Genomic DNA, 27,032 nt, shown 5'->3' with positions numbered 1-27,032 from the left:
GCCACAGATGCTGGCCAAACGTCAGGAAGAAAATCTTCTAGAACATGGCCAATAGCCCGAAATCCTACAAAAAACCTAACCTACACACACTTTCTCTGTCTCTCAGTCTCGAATAAAACTATTGGGTATAAATTTTTATTGCTCTAACTGTAAAAGTGTCCTATTAAGATTACTTGTACAGCTCATAAGAATGGTATAACATGTTTTCCCCATTATTTTTATCTCATAAAAATTATTCAATTCCTTACAAATATAATATAAAATCAACTCCTCTATTCCCTCCATCCCCAATACTTAATTGGTGAACTGGAATATATATCTCAAGCATATATTTCATCTTTTAATGCCTGATTGATATGTTGGCTTTATCAAGCAATTAAGTGATTAAGGACTTGAGTGTTTCTTATTCTGAGAAAGCGAATCTGGGAGATTTGGTCAAAAAGCTGAAGGAATATGTGTGGCCATGCAATTAATTAAGTTGGTTAGACTGATGACCTGAGCCCTTTTCATACTACTCGGTTATAGCACTATGATTCTACTTTAACTGCTATGACAGCATCCTATGGAATCCTAAGATATATACTTTAGTGAGGCATTTGGGTTTTCCTCCTAAGCTGAAAAAGTTTAGGATTCTATAGGATGTTGCCATGGCACTTAAACTGAAATTGCAGATTAATCCTTGTGTAATGTGAGAAGGCCCCGGATAGCAGTATGAAGCTTTTCAACCCACTCTGCCCCTGCAACCTGCAAAGTTGACAGTTGTGGTTAAATGCCTGCACTGCAGCCACTCACTCACAAACCTCAAGGTTGTGCATTCAATACCAGCCAGCGGCTCAGGGTCGACTCAGCCATACATCTTTCTGAGGTCGCTAAAATGAAGCCCAGCCTGTTGAGGGTAATTGGCTTACACATTGTAAACCGCTCAGGGAGTGTTTAAGTGAACTGATAAATGGTATAGAAATATACTTGCTATTGTTATTGCTAACCTGAGAAATTTGCTGTGGGACTAGATTGCTAGTGCTACAAAAATAAAGGCTGAAATGAAACCCCTCCTCAACACAAAAACAGAGTACTGAATCTCGTCCTTCTTGGTCCCATTCCCCAACATCATTTGGACTGACAGTTGACTGCATTCATATCTACATCAGCTATTTTTCACCTTTTAGAAGGAAGGCCCCTCCTTTCACACACCTACACATTCTGAGTATGTGAAGCTTGCTACTAGGAGGCCAATCAAAATGTTTTTCTAAATGTCACAGAGGTAAAATTTGTTATAGCACAGTATTCTCATGCCACCAAAGACAAAGAAAGAAAAATAGCTGAGTTTATATGCAAATAGATAATTTTCTGCAGATAACAGAAAACAGAAGAAAAAATGTAAAAGTTTGAATAATTGTATCAAAAGTTAAATCTCATTCATTTGCATTTCCACATCTTTCCTTCATTTCAAGTATAAATTAAAAAGACTGATGCTAGTCTCCCACCTTATTAGTCCTGAATAGGGTTACCATTTGTCCCAAAAAACCTGGAAAATCCCAACTTGAAGGGACTAAAAAATGTCCTGGCCAGCCAGGCCAGAAGCAGCACTAAATCCCAGATTTCTTCTTTGTTGCAGGCCAGTGGTAGTTCATTAAAATATGGCAGTGGTGATGAGTAAGAGCTGTTTAACAGTGCAACACATTCCCCTGGAGTGTGGTGGAGTCTCCATTGGAGGTTTTCAAACAGAGGCTGGATGGCCATCTGTCAGGGATGCTTTGATTGTGAGTTCCTGCATGGCAAGGGTTGGACTGGATGGTTCTTGTGGTCTCTTCCAACTCTATGATTCTATGAAGTACGAAACTGTGCAAAATGTTTGGCACTGGTGGGAGCCTCATCCTGCCCTGTAAGCTCCAGTTGCTACTGCACAGGCACATCATTATCACCTTCTTCTTCCATTCCCTCCCCATTCCCTTGACAGGACCAGAAGGTAACAAAGGAAAAGAAGTGAGCAAAGATGGCCTTGTGTTGTGTGGTGATTGTGTTGGTGGCTTAAGCTTAGGGCTAGGCAGCATAGTGGACCTTCATTTCCAAAAAGTCTCAAGAGAATAAAGGGAGTGTATGTGAATGACAAAGACTCAACTCACATCCTACCGGGATTATTTCCACTCAGTTATCTAATAATGTTTTTGTAGGGATAAAGTGGGGGAAAGACCTATACATGTCACCCTGAGCTAACTGAAAGAAAGGTGGGATCTAAAGGAACTAAATCATAATGATAACCCCAACAACATGGTGTATCTATTCTTTCTACAGAATAATTTAGCTGAGAATTGTGGTATGTTTTTACTCCTTTGATTTGGAGTGTAAGGTTTCCAGAAAAGAAATAAATATTGGAATTCTAGGTTTATAAAGTAAGATAATCTGAATATTATCCATTCATAGATATATTATTTGGGCAACAGTGTAGCATACTTAGGAAATAACAATGCAAACCCCACTTAAATAAAAACTTTTCAACAGTGTATGATTTGCCTTTATTTGAATATAAAGTCTATGTCCAACAATATGGGCCACGTCTATTTACAGAAGGTCATCAGAATTTAACAGTGGTTTAAATGAAAAATGTAACATGTCATAATTGATAATCTTCCGTGGCAGAATCCAGATGGAGTTAAGCACTTAAATCCCATAGATTTTAGCATATATAACCCCCCAGTCCTATACACTCTTACTTAGAAGCAAGCCTCACTGAACTCACAACATACTTCTGAATAAACATATTTAGGATTGTGTTGCATGTCTCTCCCACTGAAGCCTATGTTAGACTGAGCCCTTAATGCTTTAACCAATCTTTCATGTTTTGTCACTGTCAAGCAGACATATTTTAAATCCAAAAATCACAGGTTATATCGAGTAATGAGGGACATTCCAGTATGATAGCCAATCCAATCAAAGTAATGGGCCACTTTTGTATAAACACCAGGGTGCCCCTTTTCACCACAATTTTCACCCCAGCTCACAATACCCCAAAGATATCCCACATTGTCAGAGTCAAAACAAACCAAAGGTCCACCTGAATCACCTTTACAAGAATCTACAGAGCCATCATGTGTACCTGAAAAAAAGGGAAAAAATGATTATCAAATGTACATTTTTCCATTGAAGAACATTAGAGTTTTCCCCCTAAATGAACTGGGCTCCTGTTTTCAGTTAAACGCTTGTTGTAATACAGTTGCTACTGACTTAAAACAAAGATGGACAAAGAGTTGCGTTTGGGTCTCATGCACTCATGCACTCTGTCCGTTCGAGACCCCATGTCCTTCCAATGGCAAATGGTGCCCCCCAGAAGCTTCTAAGGAAGGTGAGGGGAAAGTGCGCTTGCTAGGGCCATTTTTGTAGCTCCAAGGGACCTTCCTAATTTTTGTTTAATTTTCTGCTCCAGAACATCTCTTAAGGAGTGCGGAGACAATTTTGCCTTTTTTTATTTTATTTTTTTTGCTCCATCTGGCCATTTTAGGAAGTGACCTGAAAGTCAACAGGATGTGACCCAGAAACATTTTTGCCACTGAAATGCAGTCCCTGGCTGCGTCTATACTGCAGAAATAAACCACTTTAACTTGGACTGTTTTTGTAGTGTGGATGCAGCCCCTGAGAACTTCTCTGAACCTGAAATCATTCTTCAGGTTAAATGAGATTCTACACCCTTGGCCTACTTAATATTGGCTCATGATTTAGCATCTGGATAGGAGTCAAAGTAATACAGTACATGCTTACCTGCACATTCCATTCCTTCAAAATACCGGTGTTTGTAGATGTCGGAACAGTTTTCCATTAAATAAATGTAGCCCCACTTAAGAAAATATTGTCTTGTAAAAGCTAGAGAAAAATCAATATCCAAAAAGGGGGAAAATCAACATATTATATTCTTGCAATTGTGATTTGCTGTAGTGCCATATCTCCCAAATACGTCAGATGATCCCAAATTTATCCCATCCACCAATGGTTGGAACAATTCAGCTTTAGCCTTAGCTTGTGAACATGGATCAGAAATAACTTGCATATAAAAAGGGAAAGCTCCTTAAACTATGTCTCTATGAATAGAGTGTACACAACAGCTTCAGCAATTTTTTTACCACTCTAGTGCAAACTGCCCAGTAAGAGAGGATAAACTCAATATTGCAAAACTACAACCAGCAACAGCTTTATGGCTGTTTCCAGATCTCAATAGCTCATGTGCTTGTGCTAGCTGAAGTGTGTGTTTATGTGAAGAGAGATTCACCTGCAAGAAAGTGCTATGTGAAATAGCAGGGGGAAGGGGAATGAAAACATAACTTTTCTTGGCCCAACCCCATAATGATGGTCTCTTGTTCCTCCTACATCCCCTTAAAAGAACATCACTGTTATGAAAAAGTGGAGAGATTTGATAGCTTAGGCCACTTTGTTCTCTAGTATCCAGGGTCAGAGCCTGTAAATGCTTGAGAAACCAGACCCCCAACTCATTTTCTCATGTTTGTTCTGGAACCTGTAAATCATATCAACAGCACTTATAGCGCTGCCTCTGGGAATCTCAAGAATGATGGTACTGTTGCAAACCTCATTTAATTTGATTTAAAATTTAATTTATTTTAATTTAAATTAAATTAATATATTTTAATTTTAAAACTAATTTAATTTAATTAAAATATTTATACCAACGGCATTTAAGCTTTGTTAGCTTTTCCTGTCTTTTCCTGAAAACACAGCAAATAAGACTATTGGTTCTTTATGGGTTTGTCTGCATTACTTACAAACCCTGAATTCCCCCGGGTCCACTGCATGCTGTTTACATTACACAGATCAAAAGTTGTTGACACAATGTCCGGATCTGATTTGGGATTTCCGCCCTTGTCCTCTACTAAAAAGACTTATATTTTGCTCTGGATTTTCAAGAAAACCTGGTACAAAATGCAGCAACTACAGCCAGCTCTCTTCCCATGCAGTCCCTTCGAGTGTCCTTGCTCATTTGTTTTGTGGGCACAAGTCACTCTGAGGCCAGAATGAGGTGCCCAGCATTAACAACATGGCTCATTCTGAACTCAGAGCGACTTGCACTTGCAGCAGCTGCAGCAGGCTCTTATGAACCATGTGGGAAGGCAGCTGCCTGCCATTTGCTGAAAACCTGCAGCAAAGGTGGTGGGATTCAAGGGGAATTTGGGGCCAGAACACTCTGGGGGCAGCCTGGAGTATTCTGGCAAATGAAGATGAGCCCTAAAGTGTCAGAAGTGAAGAGAGGTGCAACCATGTTTGCCCAAGTGACCATATGCCATCAGGGAGCAATAGAGTGATTGTTCATGACTGTTTCCTGTAGCATTTTCTCTTTCTATTTTTTTTTTATTCCGTGACTTCCTTGGGATTCTAGGAGTAGCAATTCAAAAAAGTAACTTTTCCAAGCTCTGGCAGATTGAGAGAGAGAGCTGTTCTTCAAGTAGAAGTGATGATTCCCGTCTTTGCTGAGTTTGAAAGCAACTAGTTAGGAAACATCAGTTTCTTCTTATTCATTCCATTTGCTTGTAACCAAGGGAAATTACATTACATTACAAACTACATTACAACTACAGTTTAACAAAGGATAACTTGATTCCTTTGGGGATGTAATTGTAACATTAAGTTACACAGTGACAGAGTGTGGTCTCAGTAAATAGTGGAGGAGGAAGACCACATGGTTCAAGTGCTGGCACATCATGTGTCTTGGGATACTGGATGAAAAACATTCAGATCTTTTTAAAAAGTAAGGGTTATCAGACTACAGAAATAAAGCAGTTTGGTACCATCTTAACTGCCATTACTCTATCCTATAGAATCCTTGGATTTGTAGTTTTGTCAGCCATCAGACCTTGCTGCGAGACCAGGCTGAATACCTCAACAAACTACAAACTCCCACCATATGATGTCTGAGTCAGGCACAGAAAGGAAGAGCCACCCCTGGGCTTTGCAGAATTGGTGACAATAACGAAAACAATTAATTAATGGATTCTAATTACCTTCATCAAATCCCCAGCCAGATACTTTGCACTGTTGACCACTTCTGAACATATATCGTGACCAAGGGATGCATACTGGCACAGAACTGATTGGTGAACATCTCCCGTGGTTATCGGGTTTCATCTCCAGCAATGCAATGTCATTTTCATATGTTTTGGAATTGTATTTTTCATGGATTATCACTCTTTTTAAATCAAATGTATCTATTCCTTCAGTCTGGTTTATTTGGTTAAACATTCCTGTAAATATCTTATAAACATGTGTACGGCTTACTCTGCAAAAATGAAATGAAATGAAATAAATTAACATTTTGGGAAATACACCTGGGCAAATATGTAAACATAACCCTGTGATAAATTTCCAGCTACTTAATTTGGGAAACAGCTTATGTTTAAAAAATAAACCCCCCTCCCCCCCAAAAAAAACCACAAGTGGACTTTCAGCCATTTCTGTCTCTGTGTTTGTTGCATGTTTGGAAGTCAGAAACCTTGTCCCAAACCACCAAAGTTCCTCCCATTCCACTTTACAAGAGATTCTTCAATGTCCTTATCTCAGGCAGTACAGTTTTACAAATATACACATAATGCTTTGTTTAAATTGGATGTTGTTGTGTGCCTCCAAGTCATTTCTTACTTTTGGGCTTTGGGTTTTCATGGCAAGCTTCATGGGTTTTCATGGCAAGTTTCTTCAGAGATGGTTAGCCATTGCCATCCTCTGCAGCTAAGAGAGTGTGACTTGCCCAAGGTTACCCAGTGGATTTTTATGCTCAATCAGTGAACTGAATCCTGTTCTCTAGAGTTGTTATCCCATGCTCAAACTGTTAGCCCATACTGGCTCATTTGAATTGCATATCATAAATTATGTCCAGACTGTTTGATGGTTCTGATAGCTGTTAAACTGGAAAAAAATGTCAACACCATCCACCAGTCCTGTAGCAAGTATTGATTTATAACCCGGGTGGCCATGGATATATAGAATGCTTTTGACCTTTGTAAGGGCCCATTCCCACTTGCAGTTTAAACTGATTCCCGATTTGCCCCTCGCTACATGTTGGAAATCGATTCCAAAAGGTCCCTCTTTCCCATTATAAAGCAGATCTTTTCTTACCCCAGTGTAATTACTTTTTTGGGGGGGCATGTTTGTCATCCCCACAAGTTGCATCACTTCAAATTGGCTCTGGTTGAGAAGGAAATTGGGTAATGGAGGGAGAAGGAGCCAGCTGGGGACAGAAGGAGGGAGAAGCCAGGGAACGAGGCAGGAGGATGAAGGGGGGGGGGGGGGGCAATGGGTTTTTTAAAAAGTAAAATTGATAGAATAGTCAATAGATTGATCAATCAATTAAGTGATCAATCAATAAAATATTCTATCAATTTTAATTTTAAAAAATGCACCGGCATAAGTACAAAGGCAGCACTGAGGGGGGGGGGGGAATGGTAGATCTGTCAAGAACTGAGAACTGATGGTAAATCTGCCATTGTCCCTCCCCTCCAGAATGAATCGATTCTGATCAGTTGTTCCCATTATTGAACTCGCTTCAGAATCGATTCTTCTGAAAAGAACCACTGTAAAACTAGTGTTTGATAAAACTGGGTTTTTTTGCCTTTGCCTTGCTTCATCATGACAGGATTCAATCACATTGCCACAGGAACTGGTTTCAAATGGGAATGATGGTCATTTACACCGATCGGCAATTCACTCTGTTTTACAGTGGGAACATGTCCTAAGTGTCCGTTTTTTCTTTTATATGTAGATTGCCATTTTGGAGGTGTTGCTCAAGACATGGGTATGTGATGGTGACCAGCATTCTAGCATGTATAAAAGTCATCTTTAAGGGCGTCTGTAATCTAGTCTAGGATCTATCACCTATCCTATCTTAACATAAATTTCTTATGACAATAAATGCATATTTTTCTTTTTTTCTGTTTCTTTACTACAAGCATCCAGAGCAATTGCTATTGCATTTTAACCCTAAGCTCTCTCCACTCACCTGTTTCACTCTGGTCCAAAACATACTGCAAAAATAAACCAGTTTGACACCGCTTTAACTATCATGGCACAGTGCTAGAGAAACCTGGGAATTGTAATATACTGTGGCACCTGACCTCTCTGATAGAGAATGCTAAATGTCTCACAAAAATACAATTCCCAGAATTCCCTCACATTGAGCCAAGCCAGTTAAAGCTGTCTCAAACTGGATTATTTCTGCAGTCTGTTTTGAACCTCTGTTACATTCATACAATTTTACCATAAAATCATCATCTTCATCTCTTCTAAGATTTATTAGCCATCCTATAGGTAATACAATGTTTTTAGGGGAATAAAACCAGAAATAAAGCACACACAGATCAAACTAGAAAATATTATAGAAGCATTAAAATCAGCAAACAAAAGCAGAAGAGGCCTAAACAAATAGTATAATAAAGTATACAATATATAACTGAGATAAATCCATGTACAAACGCAACGTAACATTTACCACAAAACCATAACCCACATCAGTTTGAGGTGCCTTATTTATGCTGTTATTTAAGCAGCACATGAACACTTTTGTTTGCAAAAAAGATGAATATTTGCTCATCTTTTAATTTTTTAAAAAAATCTAAACTGTTTATTTTTTTTATCTCCACTAGCAGAAAAGTTGTGCTGCATCTGTCTTTTTGTTTGAGTTAATATATTCTTTCTCTTTATTACTGAATCTCTCCACCACCCCCCCCTCCTCTAGGGGAAGGGAAGGTTTGTTGATAGTTGGCCACTAAGAAAACCTTGAGGTCAGCCACTCAGCCACTGAGAATTGCAATTTAACTATGCCTTGTAAGATTTATTTGATACTAAGGGATTTACACAGTGGATAGGCATCCAGTTTTTAAAATGTGGAATCAAGGACACTAGCCAAGGGCTGAGAATGGACAGGCAATAATGTCAGAAAGAACTTGGTTGCAAGCAAGTAACAAGTGTAATGTGTCTTTAAGCACTTCCACTAATTGTTGAAACCATCTTCTACATTTAAGAGGACATACACATTATTTAATTATATATATTGGAGATGCAAGGAGGTGAAGGTTGTGATTACATGCATATTTTTGGTATTGTATTAAGTTAAACCATATTGGTCCTTGATTTTCCATGATATTGAGATTATACCAGGGCATAAAACACTTTCGCTTTGGAAAGATAGGTTTTAAGATGATATTCAATCACACTCTTTGTTTTTAGTGGTTCAAATTAAAATTTAGGCAATTCATTATCTTTTTCCCTTAACCATGCTATTTCTTTTTATTGGTTTGAATTAAAGTTTATGTATGATAAATTAGGTATAAGAACCAGTATGGTGCCTTGGTCTGTATGCTGGCCAAGTATTCTGGAGTCCAGGGTTTGAATCCCCACTTAGTCATGGAAGTCATTTAAGTTTTTCTTAAATCGTCCAAGCCACTTACCTAACACAATGTGCAGCAGTCAAAACCCAGCAGCCTCCAATATAAACCCCACCACAAGTCACTCTTGCTCTTATACTTCTAATTGCTATTTGCCATGGAAATTCATCCTGTACAAAAAGAAGGAACAAGCCATTCTATACTTTTTATAACTCACTAGAAATTACAGTTTTAAAAAATAAAAATAAAAACTGTCCTGCTATTAGTTTTACTTGCCAATATGCATGGCTTGTATTACTGATTAAGAGTTGTTGTTGCCCATATTTATAATCTAATGAATGAGCAAATAGCCATGATTTCAATTTGTTCCTGAGCCAGTTTTCACCTGTAAAGCCTTACACTGCCTGGAGCCAGGATATTTGAAAGAGTGCCTCCTCTCATACAAGCCTGTCTGAAATTTGTGGCCTGTTATGTGTCTCACCATCCTGAGAAGGTAAACTAGTGAGCACCTGAGACAGTGCTTTCTCTACAGCAGCACCTCAATTGTGGGAGCTTTAGTTGCAAGGGAAATTCAGCTGGTGCTATGCTTAATGAGCTTCTAGAACTGTAATATTCTGCCTGGTCTTTGGGTTTTGAATTAAAAATAATAGTTATGCTATATTGTACATCACTTGGAGCCTTCGTGGGCACAAAATCAGTTAATAAAGACTGCTACTGCTAGTCCACTTGACTAGATCATTATGCTGATTTTGCCTGGACTGCCCATCCTGACTCCCAAAGCTTGGGAAAATTAATTTTTGGACTACATGTCCCAGAATCCTGCAGCTACCATGGCCAATGGCTGTATTTCTGGGAGATTCTGGGAGCTGTAATCCAGAAAAAGTAACTTTGATGATCTCTGTTAGCTCTCTGGCTTGAGAGGAAAAGTGACTGAGCAGGGACAAAGACCAACGTTTTTGTGTTAACATGAAATACAATAAGTTAAAACAGAACCCTTGACCTTCCCTGTTTTATTACACTTAAAACATTAGTGTGGTATACATTGTCACAGAGGGATTGCCATTATAGGGTTGCCATTATAAATGATGTCCTTTATTTGAAGGCCAAAAAGCTTGTCCCTTATAGGCCTGGCAAGTGTCTCTTATTATAAGAGGTGTCCCCTATCCATGAGTTGGAAAGCTCTTCCTTTTATATAGACTGAATGAGATGCCCCCCTCAATCCTCTATTATTATTATTTTTTATGTAAGCTGTTCATAAGGACAGAAATATGTGCATCATGTAATTTATGGATGTGGACAATATGTTAATTTTACAGATAAATACATGACTAAGTTAACTGAAATCATTATTTTCATTTGGTATTTAGGTAAAACACAAACCTGTTATTAGCTACTTTCTGATGAGCAACCCTGCATGTCATGAATTTTGACTGTCCCTTATGGCTGTTTTGAAAACCTTGCAACACTAATCCCACATGACTACAATATGTGTGACTGAAAACAGCCCTGCCATAATAGTAGTTTATGGTTTTGTTGTTGTTTGTTATTTTGCCAGCAGCTACTTTTTGCTTTTACCTTTTCTGCAGTATTTCCTCCTAGGATTCGTTTCCGGCGAGTAACAGTGCGGTTTGCAACTCCACAGTATAGTTGTGGTAATTTTTTTTTAATATTTCTTCTTTCTTTAATAAAACAGAAACAGTGTCATTCGTATAGCACAACCACTTGGTTTCTCTCCCTCCCCCCCCCCTCCAATTTGCTTTATAATTTGCTTTCTATCACTTCTTATTTATATCAATTCCTCCAAAGGGTGACAAGTTGTGGAGAGCAGACTGGAAGCTTAAGGTATCTATTCACTTATTTAAAAATATAAAAATGGATCATACGGGAGCAAGCAGATTCCATTTAAAAAGCGCACAACTTCTAATAGGCATTCTATTCCTAATGAAATAAACTGCCAGAGGAATATCCAAAGACAGCAAGTACACAGTGAGGTGCCTTTGCCTCACGCCAGTGTGTAACCATGCATCCATATAGCAAAAAAAAAATTCTCTCTTATCTTTTTCTCTACTTTTTGTCTTTGTCTCCTCCTTGCACTGGTAGGTTAGAGTGCATAAACTAGGTGTTATTCTAATATGCAGCTGGACACATTTTGTGCAATTGGCAACAAGGGCTTTAATTAGCAACAAAGGTTCTTCTTATTTAAAAAAATCAGGAAAAAGAAATAAATACTTAGAAGTTAAATGAATATAATTCAAAAGTTATTTATAATTTATACCAATTGGTATAAATTATATATAATTGGGAAGGAAGGAAAAGTACTTCTAATCAGCGACTAAAGCTAGTATTGGGAATAAGACCCCTTGAATAAGAGGTCTGGGACAGAGGAGAAGCCCGCCACATGAGGTCTGCCACCCAGATATTGTCCATCCTTGGCATACTACCTTTGACCTTCTCTCTTTCTGTCCTGCAGCTTTGAAATATCCTCACAGACAGACTTCATTTGCTCTAACTTCATTATGTCTTGGGATTTTATTGTTTTTCTGTCTGACCTAACAAACCTTTGAATCTTTAATATTTCAATCAGTTTTTGTTGGTTTCTAAAGTAACTATGTACTTTGTTTCCAAGGTTCATTGTATGTATGCTATCCTGTGTGCACTGTACTTGGCACTTACATGCATGGGTAGACAATTCATATATTTCAGTAAAAACATTCAGTAAATATTTAAGGGAAAAAGTTATTCAAAACCGTACAGTGGTAAAATGATGCTCTGAGACTCCATCAACTTTCTCCGTATCATGCTAATTTCCCAAACATCTATGCTATAGTCCCCTAGCTACCATTTTCTAACCTAAAGCACTCCAAACAATTGTCAGCTTTCATACAGTTATACAGCAGATTTACCTTCATCCATTGACTCTTCAGCATGTTCTATTCCTTGTGCAGAAAAACAAAAATTTACAAATAATTTTAAATTATTGTTACTAAAATAGTGAGTTCAGCTGTTTGCTTCAAACCACTTTGTTGATATGTCAATTTGTGATATGAAGTTCTTAACCTTTAACTCTTCCACCTAAGTGGCCTTTAGCAATTCTTTGATTTTGTCAGGATTAGAAGGAGGTAACACTGGAAAAATAATCCAGGTTGACACCACTTTAAATGTCATGGCTCAATGCTATGGAATTCTGGGAAATGTAGTTTGTTGTGGCACCTGAGCTCTCTGACAGAGAAGACTAAATGTCTCCCAGAATACCATAGCATTGACTCATGGCAGTTAAAGTGGTGTCAAACTGGATTATTTCTGAAGTGCGGATGCAGCCAATGTTGAAAAAGCTGGAAATCTATGAAATCTATTAGTAAGGGCACAAAATGAGTTTGCAAATGCCCCCACCACTGGAAATAGTTTTTTAAAAAGTGGAGGCCTTTAAAATTCCTTATAGCAGGAGGGGATAGACAGGAGCAGGGGTTTAATATGTAGAGACAGCCATGTTGGGAGGGTTAGCCTTACCCCCTTTAGCAGCACCTCACAAAAATATGCCTATGCCATAGATCAGATTTTTTAAAAGCCACCATCAGCACTATTGCAGCATCAGATGGAAAACCAAATTCTTTACCCCAAGCACTGACTGTCCTGCTACCTGAGGATGGAGGTGAACATTTGTTGCTCCCTGCATATTGGCAGCCACCCCTTTCTCATATTCCTGGCTCCTCTATGCAGCCATTTTTTCTGACCAGGTACCTCTATCTTGGATACCAGCCTGGCAGACACCAGGACTTCCTTGAGCTAAGGCTCCAGGAATAGAAAAAGAGAGGAGACTTGCAACCTTACTGTATCTCTGTAAAAAGTAGGGCTGAGCAGGAACCGTTAAATACGATTCTTACTGCCTTTAAACACGGGGCACCAAGTAAAACAACAATATAATATCAATACACAAAATATCACCTTTTTCATTTTCCTGATGTCTTCTATTACCTGTTTGAAACAAACACATTTATATAAATTAAAATATACAGAAAGCAAGTGCGCCCACATACTAGGATATTGAATTAGCCCTGTTTTCTCTATACATATTTGATTTCAGATAATACTTTTTATCTTATTGTTAAGAAAGCAGAAGTTATCTGTAAATAGATTGATAGGTGAAAAAAAGTGGATTGTTTCTTTATTCTTATCTTTCATTGACATAAGTGGCTCTACTGGGAATGTTTAGACACAAATTTGTTAAATTACTGTACTATACATTCTCCAATGACAATTAAGCATTTGGATTTAAATGTCCAGAGCACAATCCTGGTTAGGATACATTTAGGGTGGAAAATAATTTTGTCAGAATGGAGATTCAAAGCAAAAATATTTGGAATGTCCTGCCACTTGTTGTGACACAAAATACACCTTTCCTCAGGAATCTGCACATCGGCTTGTTCTGTATTCTGGAGACTCACTTTGTATTTCAGAGAAATTTTATACAGAAAAAACCCCATGCATTTTAAACAATACACACAGCTAAAAACTCATGTACAGTAGTTTAGTCAATAGGGAAAAGGTATATGCAAGTCTGCATATGAAGAAAAGGCATGCAAAAATACTAATTCTTAAGAGGGAAATAAAAACAGATTTCACAAACTGATACAAACAAAGGATGGGAGAAACACTACAAAATTGAGAGGCTTGAGAGGTTTTCCAATCCTTTGAGATATCCTGTGTTTGCCCCAGTGAAGTAAAACCTTAACTTTACTGTTTTCTTTAGGTGTTTTATTATTACGGTAGTTATCAAAACTAGGTTGTATAGGTTGTACATCTAACAAGAACAAAAAGGCAGTTGCAAAACTGCTATCTGCAGATTAAATAGTCTACTAGGTTACAATTATCATCTCCTCACCGATTGAAATATGGCACTCCCCTTCCGTTTTGCTATTGCACTATGGATACTAATGGGTAAGGGGCAGTAGCAATGCTTCCCTTGTACCAAGAAAATCAATAATATATTTGGCAACATATCCACTTACCTAGTGATAGGGCTGAAATTTAATTTTGCTATCTGAAGAGCTTCACTCTGATGGACTCAGCTATCATTGCAATGTTAACTAACTAGAATGCTGAAGCTTCTTGGACATATTTACATAGAAGGAAAATTAATGTTTGACTCTAACCACAGATAATTAAAAAGCCTATGCTTACACAATTGGTGACTTTCATCTTCTCCTGTTAGACAGTCCCTTTCATTATTACAGAGGTATTTGTTTGAAATACACACATCTGACTTGCAATGGTAGCTTCCAGCTCTGCATTCTATTGGAAAGAAATCATCCAGGATATGAAAAGCAAGATCTCATCAGTAACACAAAATGATAACAAGCTCATAATGCATTGTGGTGTTTTGGGTTTGTTTTTAATGTATTGTAACTGGATTATTGAGATTTTATATTTATCAAGCACACCAACTATTCTGCTTGTTTATGTGGATGAGCGCACATGGAGATTAATAAGGGTGGGGTCTGTTTGTATGATTAAAACAAAATACAGTTAAAACAATATATGGTGCAAATGTTCAAAACCATTAAATAGATCACTGTCTTAAACATTTTAAACACTTAAAATACATATAGAAATATAAGACAGAGGTACAGTACTCCCCATTTAAAGACACATTCTGCTAGGTTTAAAGACTAGGGGTCTGTTAAGTTGGCCCTCCATATCCACGGGGGTTCCATTCTCCCCCCCCCCTCGCCATGGATAGCAAAAAGCATGGGACGAGTCCCATTATTGTCAATGGATGTATGCCATGCACGCACTTGCGCTGATGTGGTTGCATGCACATGCTGTCATTGACAATAATGGGACAGGCCCCTCCACGAATGCTCCATGCCTCAGATGGCTAGTCTGCCAATCCAGAGGGCTGACTTGATGTGCCTTCTGACTGAGGACGACCACTTTGTTTAGACCAGGGCAGAGCTTTTCTGAACATGTGGGATGACCACAGGGACCAAAACCTGAGACCTTGGGACCATTTCTGGTGATGTCATTAAGCATTATGCATAAAGTACCATCACAGTTGCTCTTGTCTTGTCATTCAAACACGCACACATACACACAACATCCTTCCCAGATTATCCTGTTTGGAAATTAAGACAGAAATCTTATTTAAATGTGTTCCCAGATCAAGGTGAAATGAAGAGATTATTTTTTCTCACCTACTCAGGGAGAATAAGGAACATTTAATCTAGTTTATTTGCTTCTAGCCAGAAAATGGATACAGACTCGAGTGTAGGGTGAGCCCTGGCACTACATCTGGGAGGAAAGGAGGGAGTTTACTAAGCAGCTAAACAGACCAGCATTTAATGCTGGCCTCAGGGCAGAGTAGGGGTATAACATCGCATACCACATGCCACGATGCCAGCGTCACACCATATGGCTTACCAGACAGTGGGCAGCATCACGCATCTTCTTCGACACAACGTTTAGATGCATTGCACTGAAGGATTGACAAAAAGAGAGGCAAAGCACCAGATTGGGCCCTGGCATGCAGTTGCCACAGGCCCAATCCGGCGCTCCCAGGGGTGCTCTATCGGGGCGGTCTGTTTTGCCCCTAAGTTAATACACAGAGCACATGGATAGTCTTTCCAGCAAAATTAAGCTTTGGATATGGTAGCAAGCTGCTGCTCTACTAGATGAGCTGGAGATCTGTGCACAACCTTTCTTCTTGCCTGGAGCTGGGTCCACCAAAACTGGATAATTTGTACCCTTGTCTCCTACCTGGGGATGGCCCATGAAAACTGTAGACTCAGGCACAGGCTCTGAGATCTGGCAACTCTGTTAGCATAGCAGAATCAAAGCAAAACAAAAAGGAAAGAAAAACAAAACATTTTTGATGCTCTGGCATGACTGAGAGGAAGCCAGAAAAAATAGTTTTGTACACGCCTTCCCTTTTCAAGCACTTCTACAGATTATGACTTAACCTTGGGCAGATAGTGGTGCAATGTAAAAAAATGATTTGGGGATGGTTTAATAAAATATTTACCATTCATTTGAAGAGCCCTCCCTCCGGTCCATCTGCCTTGGTCCAGGCCTCAGAGGGAGAGAAGAGTGCTGGACTTGATCCCCTCCCTCCCTCACCATTCCCTTCTCCTTTTGTGTCGTGTCTTTTAGATTGTAAGCCTGAGGGCAGGGAACTGTCTATTATCCCCTCGGTTGTAAACCGCTCGGATTCCCAGCGATTGGGCGGTATATAAATAAAACCTGTTGTTGTTATTATTATTATTATTATTATTATTATTATTATTCAAATATTAGTATCTTTTGCAAACCTGCTGTTCACTTCACCAAGATAATTTTCTATTTTTCTTGCACTGAATATGCACAAAACAGGTTTGACCACATACCAATGTCAAAGACATCTCTGCAACACTAATTATAAAACTACAGAAATAGTTTTGCAGAGGACTGGCAGTGAGACATAGTACTACTGTTGCTTACAATGTAGATGTGATTTTCCTGTCCTGCTATAGACTCTGGTCAAACTGATTTTGTAACATGTCAAAAATTGTTTTAGTTGAGTTGACAGGAAAACTGAACATGTATGTTATTAATAAATCATGCCAAAATTATCATATCACTACTTGATGTTGCTAAGTTTATGGGTTATGGATGTCATAGTACACAAAGAAGCTTTCCCAAGCTCTGCATATTTGTTACCATACTGGTTGAAAGTCACAGACACACAATCTCCTATAACTCTTGTTCTTCAATTCACAATCAACTTAAGGCTACTTTGTGAACTTAATAGGGTTTCTTAGGCAATGAATACTGAGAGGTGTTTTTGCAAGTTCCTTCCTCTGAAATACAAGTCCAAAAATACAGTGCAGAAATAATCCAGTTTCAGACTGCTTTAAGTGCCATGGCTCAGTGCTAGAGATTCCTGGGAATTGTAGTTTGTGGTGGCACCAGAGCTCTCTGACAAAGAAAGCTAAATGTCTCACAAAACTACAGTTCCCAGAATTCCCTAGCATTGAGCCAGGACAATTAAAGTGGTCTCAGACTGGATTATTTCTGCACTGTGTTTTGGACCATAGTGTACAGAACCTGGTATTTGTTCGTAGTCTCTCATCCAAGTATTAACTAGAGCTGACTCTGCTTAGCTTCCAAGATCAGTCAGGATCTGGTGCTTTTAGAATTGTACCCTTCATTAATTTCAAATTTATTAGCAAACATGTATCCTTGCTTTTATACTGAATTGTCTTATCCTGCTCTTTGTTTAAATAATGTACTACATGAAAAGACTACGCTAATCCAAACTGTATTCATTGTAATTTGACCAGTTCAAACTATGGTTTGTGTATTTCATGTGGATTTTAAAAGATACTTTGAGTTTATCTTACATTATTTAAAAAGTAAAATAAAAACATTTAAATAAACGAATAAATGTTAATTGGGTTAAATTTCAAAACAACTCATGGTACTTGGCACTTTTCAATAACATGCCTGTAAACTCAAGTATTATTATTATCTTTTGCAGCATTGCTGATCATTCCTTTCAGGTTAGTCATATTTCAAGAATACACACAGGAATAAACTTAATTTTACTGGATCTACTCTAGGTGTAATTTGGTTTTAGATTTATCCCATTATTTTAAATTGTCTGTAGAGGTTAAATTGCTGTGAATATTTTGTATTAATTTTTATATCCCACTTTTCTTCCATTGAGTTTGGCCAGGGTGGCAAAATTGGTTTACAAATTAGAAAATATGAAAAGATATACATATATGACATACCTTTGCAACAGACTTCATCACTTAAATCACCACAGTCATTGATTCCATCACACGTTTTGTCTAAAGGGATACATTTTCTATTGACACAATGGAATTCTGTTAAGGAACATTCTGTGAAATTGGATGAGAAATAATATGTCAGTAAAATATTTTTCTGTAAGAAGATGAATATCTAAGTTTGCTTCCAGATTAGGCATTTATTCTGCAAATGACCTTCTTACTGACAGGCTGTTAGGGTGAGTCTAGACATTAAAATCTTCCATTTGTAACCCCTGCCCCATATTTTCCTACTGCATTTGTTTTCCCAAGTCTGTTATGGAGGAAAAGGTGGAAGAGCTGCACACTGTCTTCTGACTGTGAGTGCTAGGAGCCCTGTCTGGAAGCACCCTGAATTAAGAAGATGCATAGTAACACAAATGACCAAAAGACACAGGGCTTTTGATTTCTGGACAATTGTACTCTGTCACTTTATCTAAGACCAGGGTCTCTGCTTTATATACAATTATACAAATGTAGCTTGGTCTCTGTCCAGTGTGAGTCTATTTCATGGAACTGGAATATCACTAACAAACTCACAACTACCAAACCAAATAAATGCATTCATTTTTTAAAAAAATTATAATCAATCAACAAACATAAAAAGCAGCAAGAGGTTTAAAACAAAGTCACATGGGCCATGCAGCAATAGCAAAAAATAGACAAACTACCAATCACATATAATAGGGCTGGGGAAAGTGTGACCCATGAATGTTATGTGCCCCCCTAAACACCTAAAATTGTTTGCCTCCAAATACTCAATGGAGATGTGTGGGAAATTTTGACACATTTATCTCTCCGGGCCATTTTAGGTCAAGGACAGGGCATTTCTTCAAGAGGAGGTGACCCAGGCATTGACCTGAAAGCTAGGTAGTGTTTTGTTTTGTTATTTACAATTTTATTTATCAGGGATGGCAGGTGGGAGAATGGCCCACCAAAGTCCCCTGTAAGGCCAATGGGAGCCCCAACCCCCAACAATTTCACACTCCTGGTATTGTGTGCTCATTTATAGGATCAAATTAGGCTACTGGAGGGAAAAGGGAGATATTGTTCAGGGGATTTCTAAAGTTTGCTAAAACAGAACAGAAAATTTAAGGGGCACCCTAAAAGTACAATCCCAGCTCCCAATGAGAACTGATAATTATTGGCTGCTACAGAATACTGAATATCTTATTACAGTGACTCAAATGGAAAACTAGAATAAAGGTGAATAACAGTGGAATATTCTGAAACATGGTGTGGATAACCGGGACACTGCATGTAATATTTTGTTGCAAATCCTACTATAACATCAGATTGTATGTATATATGCATTCCTTGTTCACTCACAACTTAATTTACCAACCTTTATCATGTGTGTGGCACACTACCTTTGCCAACTTTGCATTACTACTTTGATTCAACCGACTTATAGCACATTCAGCTAGGCTGGTCTCTGTTCCTCTGCAAGTTGCCTTAATGCATTCCAGTGGCTGCAAGACATTGTCTGTGTCAATGGCTTCTGTATAATCAGCTCCTCTGTGCAAGGAAATGAAAAAACACACAGAAGAAAAAGCACACAGTAGCTATTATCAGTGTTTGAAAGACCACACACTTCATCTACAGGTATGTCTGGCTTTAACTTCTCCAGTGGACAAAGAGGAAAGCACCTGCACCAAGACAAAGGACTAGAGACAGTATTATGCATTGCATGTAATCTGAGCAAAAAATGGCTGGCTACCTTGTGGTCAAGCCTATATAAGGTCTGGTATGTCCTGTATGAAGTTTTGCAACATCTATGGTCCACAAGACTTTACAAAGTGATTTGGCACAAGAATTGTGCTAGAACATGCAGTGATAGTGCAGGCTGAACTGAGTTAGGAGTGAAATGAATGCTTATTAAAATCAGCATTACTCAAAGTAGTGATCTATGGACTGTCCACAAGCCATTAGCCAGTCCATGAGACATCATCAGCTGATCTTCCAGGAAACTCCCAGGAATGAAAGAAATGGTTGTAACCAATGGGCACAAATATGATACCAATTCTTGACCCATTAGGGGGGAAAATAGAAAAAAAATCAATCCCCTATATCAGATAACTTGAGAAGGACAGGTTTAAATAAAGTCATTTGTTTCATATAAATTCTGCTGGATTCTTACTGATATATATCTCCACTTGAAACAACCATGTTTATGAAAAGCCATTTGAAATTGTGTTTCAAATAAAATGAAAAGCAAACTACTAGTAGGTAGGATTTGCAGAATTCACTCAAAGGTATTTTAATTTTCTGCACAGATATCTTGCCCCATTCCTAAATAAGATTCTGTCCTTCATGTTTCCATATTCCATTCATCCCCATTATCAGTGCATTACAAATTAGAAAATGATCAGCTTGTTCAAAGGCAATATCTTTGGAACCAGACATATCCATAGTTATGCTGATATCATGATGGGCTGAGGCCAAGCCTGAGAAGGTGCCCCCTTTAAAGGAATTGTGCAGCTGGTTAGAATTGCCATTAACATTATAATGTTTTGTTGATTTTGTATGTGACTCAATTTGTTGCTCCCTACTTTTTTGTCTGTTTGTTTAAAAAGACAAGACGCTAGCATTGGTAAGAAAGTGGTGTAAAACCTGAAGAATTCTGCTCAAAATGCCTTTAAAAATAACAAACAAGTTACTAACATGTAACTAGAAATGTTATTCAGTACCACCATCCAAAATAGTGTTGATCCCCTTTGTTGCCTTACTTTTGAAATGCTGGTTTGTTACACCTTTTCTTGCCTCTGCCTCAAGCAATCACTTTTTACAGGTAACTATAGCCACAACCCTACTGGCCAGTGTAACTACATTAGTGTAGGGAGGAAGAGGAGATGCAGATAGTGGTGTGATAGCAGAGCTATCATGGTTGTGAACCCTATGGTGTCTCAATTAGGGGACAGCAGAAAGAGCCATCTTTCTTGGGAGAGGATACTGCCCTTCCATGGTAATGACTTTTATTGCTGTTCACCTTGACACTGCTACATACCACTCAAGAAAGTGCTAATACCAGATTAATGGACAATTAAACTGGTGTAAGTGACCAATAGGATCCTGGCCAATGTTTCCAAGTCCTCCTACCTCAGATCATTTACAGTGAGGTGGAGGTTCAAGGAACCAAATGTGAAAGTGCAACCCATGTGTTTCACTACAGAACTATGTTTCTGACTCTCAAATCCACATTTGCCTAACCTGGTGCCCTCGATTTATTAGATGATGGTTCAAATGATGGGAGTTGTGGTCAAGATCTGGAGGGCACTGGGTTGGGGAAGATTGCTTTTAGTTATAGTTAAGCAAACACAAGACTCTGGTATTTTGCTAATTGGTGGTTCTGTCTTGATAGGGTTGCCATAAGTGAGGACCTCTAAACCGGGACAAATGTAGGACAAATGTAGGGCAACATTTTCAAATGTAGGACACATTTTTATAAAAATGGAGGACGCGCAAAAAATTGAGGTTTTTTTAAAAAAAATGTTAATATAAATGCATGTTTTTAGGCATGATCAAAATGGAGGACATTTTGGCATTATTCTTAGACAGATGGCAGAAATGGACTTGCCCTCGGGTTCAACTTTACTTCTCAGAAGTGTGTACTTGGGCAAGGGACTGTGGTTTTTCTTCACTGCGCATGAGTTTGTAAAAATCACAGCAAGTTACATTGGCCGTGCCTCAGAGGCTTGTTGATATCAATATCACCACCATCATCATCATCACCACTATAATTGGCCAAGAAAGGCAGACTTGTTAGCATTCAAAGCGCCATAAATACACAGAAAATGCACTTGCATATATTTAATAATAAAAAATAATAAAAAAACAAGGCAGGGGTGTATATATTTAATAATAAAAATTAATGTAATAAAATAAAAAACAAGCAATAATAAAAATTAATAAAATAAAACAAAAACAAGCAATAATAAAAATTAATAAAATAAAACAAAAACAAGCAATAATAAAGTTAATGAAATAAAATAAAGCAAGCAATAATAAAAATTAATGAAATAAAATAAAAACAAGCAATAATAAAAATTAATGAAATAAAATAAAAACAAGCAATAATAAAAATTAATAAAATAAAATAAAAACAAGCAATAATAAACATTAATAAAATAAAATAAAAACAAGCAATAATAAAAATTAATGAAATAAAATAAAACAAGCAATAATAAAAATAAAATAAAATAAAAACAAGCAATAATAAAAATTAATAAAATAAAATAAAAACAAGCAATAATAAAAATTAATGAAATAAAATAAAATAAGTATTTTATATTTTAAAAAATAATTTAAAAACCCCCAAAATACCAAGGCAGACCTAATGGCCACTGACTCAGCTTTTCTCTTCCTCCTCCTCCTCCTCCTCCTCCTTCTGTGGCCCAATTCTGCCCTGGCCTTCAGGCACCCTTCCTCCAGCTCCTTCCTCCTCCTCCTCCTCCACCTCCTCCTCTTCCCCCTCCTCCTCCTTAGGATGGCTGGCGCGGGTGGAAGGGAAGTGGGGCAGGCACACACGCGCGCACGGGCGGAAGGAATGGGGAAGGCGCGCGCGCGCTGCCACTGGCCCCTACTGAGGCCTGGGCAGCGCGCAAGCCCTCCCAGTGGGGGCGCAGTGGCAGCGGCGCTTCTGCCGCCGGCCCGTCTAGGAAGAGGGGGAACCAGGGCAGGCGCGCGCGAGGGGGAGGGAAGTGGGGAAGGCGCGCGCACTGCCCCTGCCCCTGCTGAGGCCTGGGCGGCGCGCAAGCCCTCCCAGTGGGGGCGTGGGGGCGGCGGCGCTTCTGCCGCCCGCCGAGGAAGAGGAGGAAGGCGGAGCCGGAGGAGGAGGAGGGTCGGCGCCGCAGCAGCTGCATTAGCGGCAGCGGCAATGGCCGCAGCGGACCCCCAAACCGGGAACAAGGCACGGGTGGGGGCCCAAACCGGACCGTGACCGGGAGGGGCCCCCCGAAACCGTGAATGGCACGGGGGCCGCCGGGTTATGGCAACCCTATGTCTTGATCACATTTATCAGCTCAAGATATCTCCATTCCACCCTGTGCAAGAATTTCTTACTCTGGAAAATTAAGCTCTCTGCAGGCTACGTTTGCCTCTTGCATACCCCACTGTTCTCCACATATAAATGCCTCCTGTGAATGAGCCAATTCGACTTTAACAGTTCCCTCTGAAGTTGCATTTTCAGGCTCCAAAACAACTCTAAAGGTCTCTAGAAAAGAAAATACATGTTATGATTTATGTCCACTCAATTTCTGAAGAACAGTTAAATGGCTACAATCCACAAGTTCTCAACTTACTGGTGTACAATATTCCTACTAAGGCAAATGTACCCCAGGAAAGGAATGGGGAATAAAATAAGAAATTACCTTGAATCATTACTAAACTAAGGCTGCATCCACACTGCATAACTAATCCAGGTTTATCCCAAAGGGCCTTCATACAGTGCTATGGAATTCTGGAACTTGTTGTAGGGTTTTTTGTTGTTGTTTTTTGCAGTAGAACTCTCTGGCAGAGAAGGTCAAAACTCAAATGTCTCACAAAACTACAGCTCCTAGAATTCCATAACACTGAGTCATGGTAGTTAAAACGGTGTTGCGAATGCAACCTACATACAATTTAAATACACAGTTAAACCAATAGCTCATAAGAATCCATTTTTAAGTAAATGCAAACAGCGTGCCAATGAGACTTTTTCCCTATTACTTTTTAAAAAATAAATTTTATTAAACTTTTTTTAAAAAGACATACACATAATAATCACATACATCTGCTGAAACAACAAAGACAGACAAACATTCACCAAATTATGTACATCAAGATTATTGTAGCTACAGAAATATACTTTGTTTTGGCTTCCACAAAAATTATGCATTTGTCATGCAAAAAACAAACAAAAAAACTTTGAAGGATCTCCTTATAAAAATACCAAAAGCATGCCTCTCCGAAAAAACCCGTTAACTTTCCAAACTTAATTAATTTTAACACTAGATATTTTCTCTAAATCTTTTTAGGTAGTCCCATTCTCTTTCTGTCTTCTCCTTATTCAAGGCCCTCGTTGATGCCATCAATATATCCATCTCTATAGCTTCATTTAATCTATACAACTATTCTTCTTCTGTCGGGGTCTGTTTTTGTTTCCAATAACTGGCATAAATAATTCCAGCAATAGTAATAATATATAACAGAATATGTCTCTGTTTCCTTTCTACTTCTTTTCCCAATATACCTGTCATATTTAGTAAATATAACAGTGGGTTAAGTGGGATATTTATACATAATATCCTGGACATTAGGGTATGGATTTTTTCCTCCAATAAACTTCAGCCTCTGTACTCCTCCACCATAAACGAAAGAATGTTTCCCCATATTTTTTGGCATTTCCAACAGTCTCCTTTCCCTGCTTTACACATTCTGTATAACTTACTAAGAGACAAATACCATTGATGTAGCATTTTAATGCAATTTTCTTTATAGTTCTCACTGAGAGTAAATGAGTCCGTATCACGCCAGGATTTTCCTCAAAGATCAATTTCTATCATTTCCCCAATGTCCTGTGCCCACCTAATCATGCAGTGTTTTATACTTTCAGGTTCTAGATCTCTTTGTTTTAATAACTTATAGTATTTTAAGATATGGCCCTCATTTTTTTTTTATCAAAGAAAATATCTAATTCAATTTTCTCATTTGCAAAGCCAAAATCTTTCTTATCAGTTTTGTATCTTTCCAGTATTTGCCTATAAAAAAAACCCCAATTTTTATTAAGACCGTTTGCCTATTACAAATAATAGCTGTGCCCTTACTCTTTCATTCAAATCAGGACCACAGTCACCCTCCCCCTTGGTCCCCTATGCCAACTACAGTATTTATGGTTGGGGGAACCACTATATGAAGCTGAATTTTATTACCTGTTAAATTTTGTTTCACACCAAATACCACTAAATACCAGCATGCCTTTATTCCCCATCCTGAAAGATCATGCCTTCTCACTACCAATGACTGATGCAAAAGCAAAAAAGAGAGACATCAGAATCTTTTTACCTTGACGGTCACAGTTTCCTCTGTGCATAAACTTGCTCACTTTACGCTGGCATTCATAGCTTTTTAGTTGACAGTAAGTTCGGAAAGCTTTCCTGTCAGCAGTACAAACCATTGTCCCATTTTTGGGGCACTGGTAGGGTAGCTTGCAGAGACAGGCGCCTTTCACACACCTCTGCCATGGCTGGCAGAAAACCTTCTCGCAGGAATTCTGAGTATAGCTCTTCCTCACACATTCTTCTATTAGGTATGTCTCTTGCTTGGAAGAAGAAATGCTTGTTGTATGCTGCAGATCCATGGCAAATATGTTCAAAACAAGGAAATGAATAAAAATAATAAAGTACTACAAATAAGATGTGTCTCACTACTAAACCTGCAATTTCATTTAAAACAAAATCTTACCTTTCGTCCAAGGGTACAAAGGGAAAAGGATACAATAAGCATCACAGGGAGTAATAGTTTCATGGTGAAGGGTTACGTTGAATATTTAGAGGGACTTCTTTTCCTTAGAATTTCCCCCAGTTTCAGGTTTGTGTTTAATGATTAAACACTAGCAAATATTTGAAAAGATAGTTTTGAAATCAAGTATGGGAAACTCCATGGGTACAAATCCTTCCAGAAGATCCTCCTGTCAGTTTCTCTCTACCTGTAAAATAAATGGGAAGAGAAGTAATAACATTAAAAACTGGAAGATCCCAGTAGAAATTTGCTGGTCTTTGTTTAACTCTCATGTACCTGTCTCAACACTTTGGAATTATTAGGGAGTTACTTCCTGATATCTATTTCTTTGGAACAGCTGCAAAGCACAGAGGGAGTATGAGATTTGCATATTTCCCTGACAGCAGGATGGATGTTTAAAGGTTGTGTTTGGTTAGTTACTCAATTCTTTAGCAAATTGATTAAAAAAAAATAACAGTAGTATTGTGTGCTGTTCAGCAATGGGTGAGCCAATTTCCGGGATCAACCAATCAACACAGGAAGACATAGAATATGATATTTGATCCACAAACGATGGGGCTGTGTGCACATCCTACTTTATTTAAGAACAGAAGGGGGGGGGGGAATGATATTATTTTCTTTTCTGAAACAGACTTTTTCAAGGTTACTGAACAAGAGGCCCTCATATGGACTTGTGCGTTGCATACCTTTTCCTTCTTTTTTTTATTCATATGGAGAACTGGACAGGGCAAGTGAAACTTATAAGATAAGAAAGAAGTGCTAAGCTGACGCCTGTCAGAATAAGGAAAGTCTATAATTTCTTCCCTTCTGGTATTTCAGAAGACTTAAGAGGGAAAGTCTAGTCTTCTTATGGAAACACCTTGCTGGGCTTTTAACAAAACTGAGGTTATGGCCAGGGATTTACTCAGGGCCAGAGCATGGAAAGGTTCCCTCGTTCTTTTTTTGGTCTGCTCTTCCCAAATTTTGGCCACCATGATGGTTAGGGAATTTGGAGAGCTGTAGTCCAAAAAAAGGACTTTCTCAAGCTTTGCTCAGGGCAACCCACATTGATAGCTGAACCATACAAGTATGGTTTTTAAAGCATTTTAAAGATTGACTCCCTCAGAAATAAGGCCCTACATAGACTGCATCCACACTGCAATAATAATCCTGTTTGTCCCCACTAAAAGTGTCACGGCTCCATGCTATCGAATTCTTCTGGGATTGTATTTGTTTTATTTATTTATTTATTTATTTATTTCATTTTTATGCTGCCTTTCTCCCAAAAAGGGACCCAAAGATGATTGTAACTTTGGTGCCTCAACAAACTACCATTCGCAGAATTCCATAGCATGGAGCCATGGCACTTAAAGTGGGGACA

The 27,032-nt window shown here is 38.5% G+C and overlaps 1 protein-coding gene across 1 annotated transcript; it reads right to left on the bottom strand.

Moving 5' to 3' along the window:
• Positions 1-2,499: 2,499 nt before the first annotated feature.
• LOC149313052 (complement factor I-like) lies at positions 2,500-25,856 on the bottom strand. The gene is made up of 13 exons (XM_089525970.1): positions 25,616-25,856; positions 25,217-25,499; positions 23,237-23,387; positions 19,521-19,693; positions 18,140-18,250; positions 14,550-14,660; positions 13,314-13,343; positions 12,275-12,307; positions 10,947-11,050; positions 9,435-9,541; positions 6,000-6,274; positions 3,754-3,855; positions 2,500-3,094 (listed from the first exon to the last, which is right to left on the bottom strand). Exons 1-13 carry the CDS (start codon positions 25,676-25,678, stop codon positions 2,877-2,879), a joined length of 1,761 nt encoding a protein of 586 aa, XP_089382096.1. The 5' UTR covers positions 25,679-25,856; the 3' UTR covers positions 2,500-2,876.
• Positions 25,857-27,032: the final 1,176 nt, after the last annotated feature.

This window comes from Sceloporus occidentalis, unplaced genomic scaffold (genome assembly GCF_023333645.1).
Source record: "Sceloporus occidentalis isolate IW3139 unplaced genomic scaffold, rSceOcc1.0.p SCAF_5, whole genome shotgun sequence".
Classification (NCBI taxonomy): Eukaryota; Metazoa; Chordata; class Lepidosauria; order Squamata; family Phrynosomatidae; genus Sceloporus; species Sceloporus occidentalis.
This window is presented reverse-complemented; position numbering and strand designations above follow the sequence as displayed.

What these genes read in the sequence shown, in the direction of transcription:
- LOC149313052 (XM_089525970.1), bottom strand. Translation starts at nt 25,678, where the DNA reads ATGAAACTATTACTCCCTGTGATGCTTATTGTATCCTTTTCCCTTTGT. An exon ending in TTTGTACCCTTGGACGAAAG is followed by an intron (nt 25,500 to 25,615) that starts GTAAGATTTTGT and finishes ATGGATCTGCAG; the next exon opens with CATACAACAAGCATTTCTTC. An exon ending in ACATCAGGAAAATGAAAAAG is followed by an intron (nt 12,308 to 13,313) that starts GTGATATTTTGT and finishes TTTCTGCACAAG; the next exon opens with GAATAGAACATGCTGAAGAG.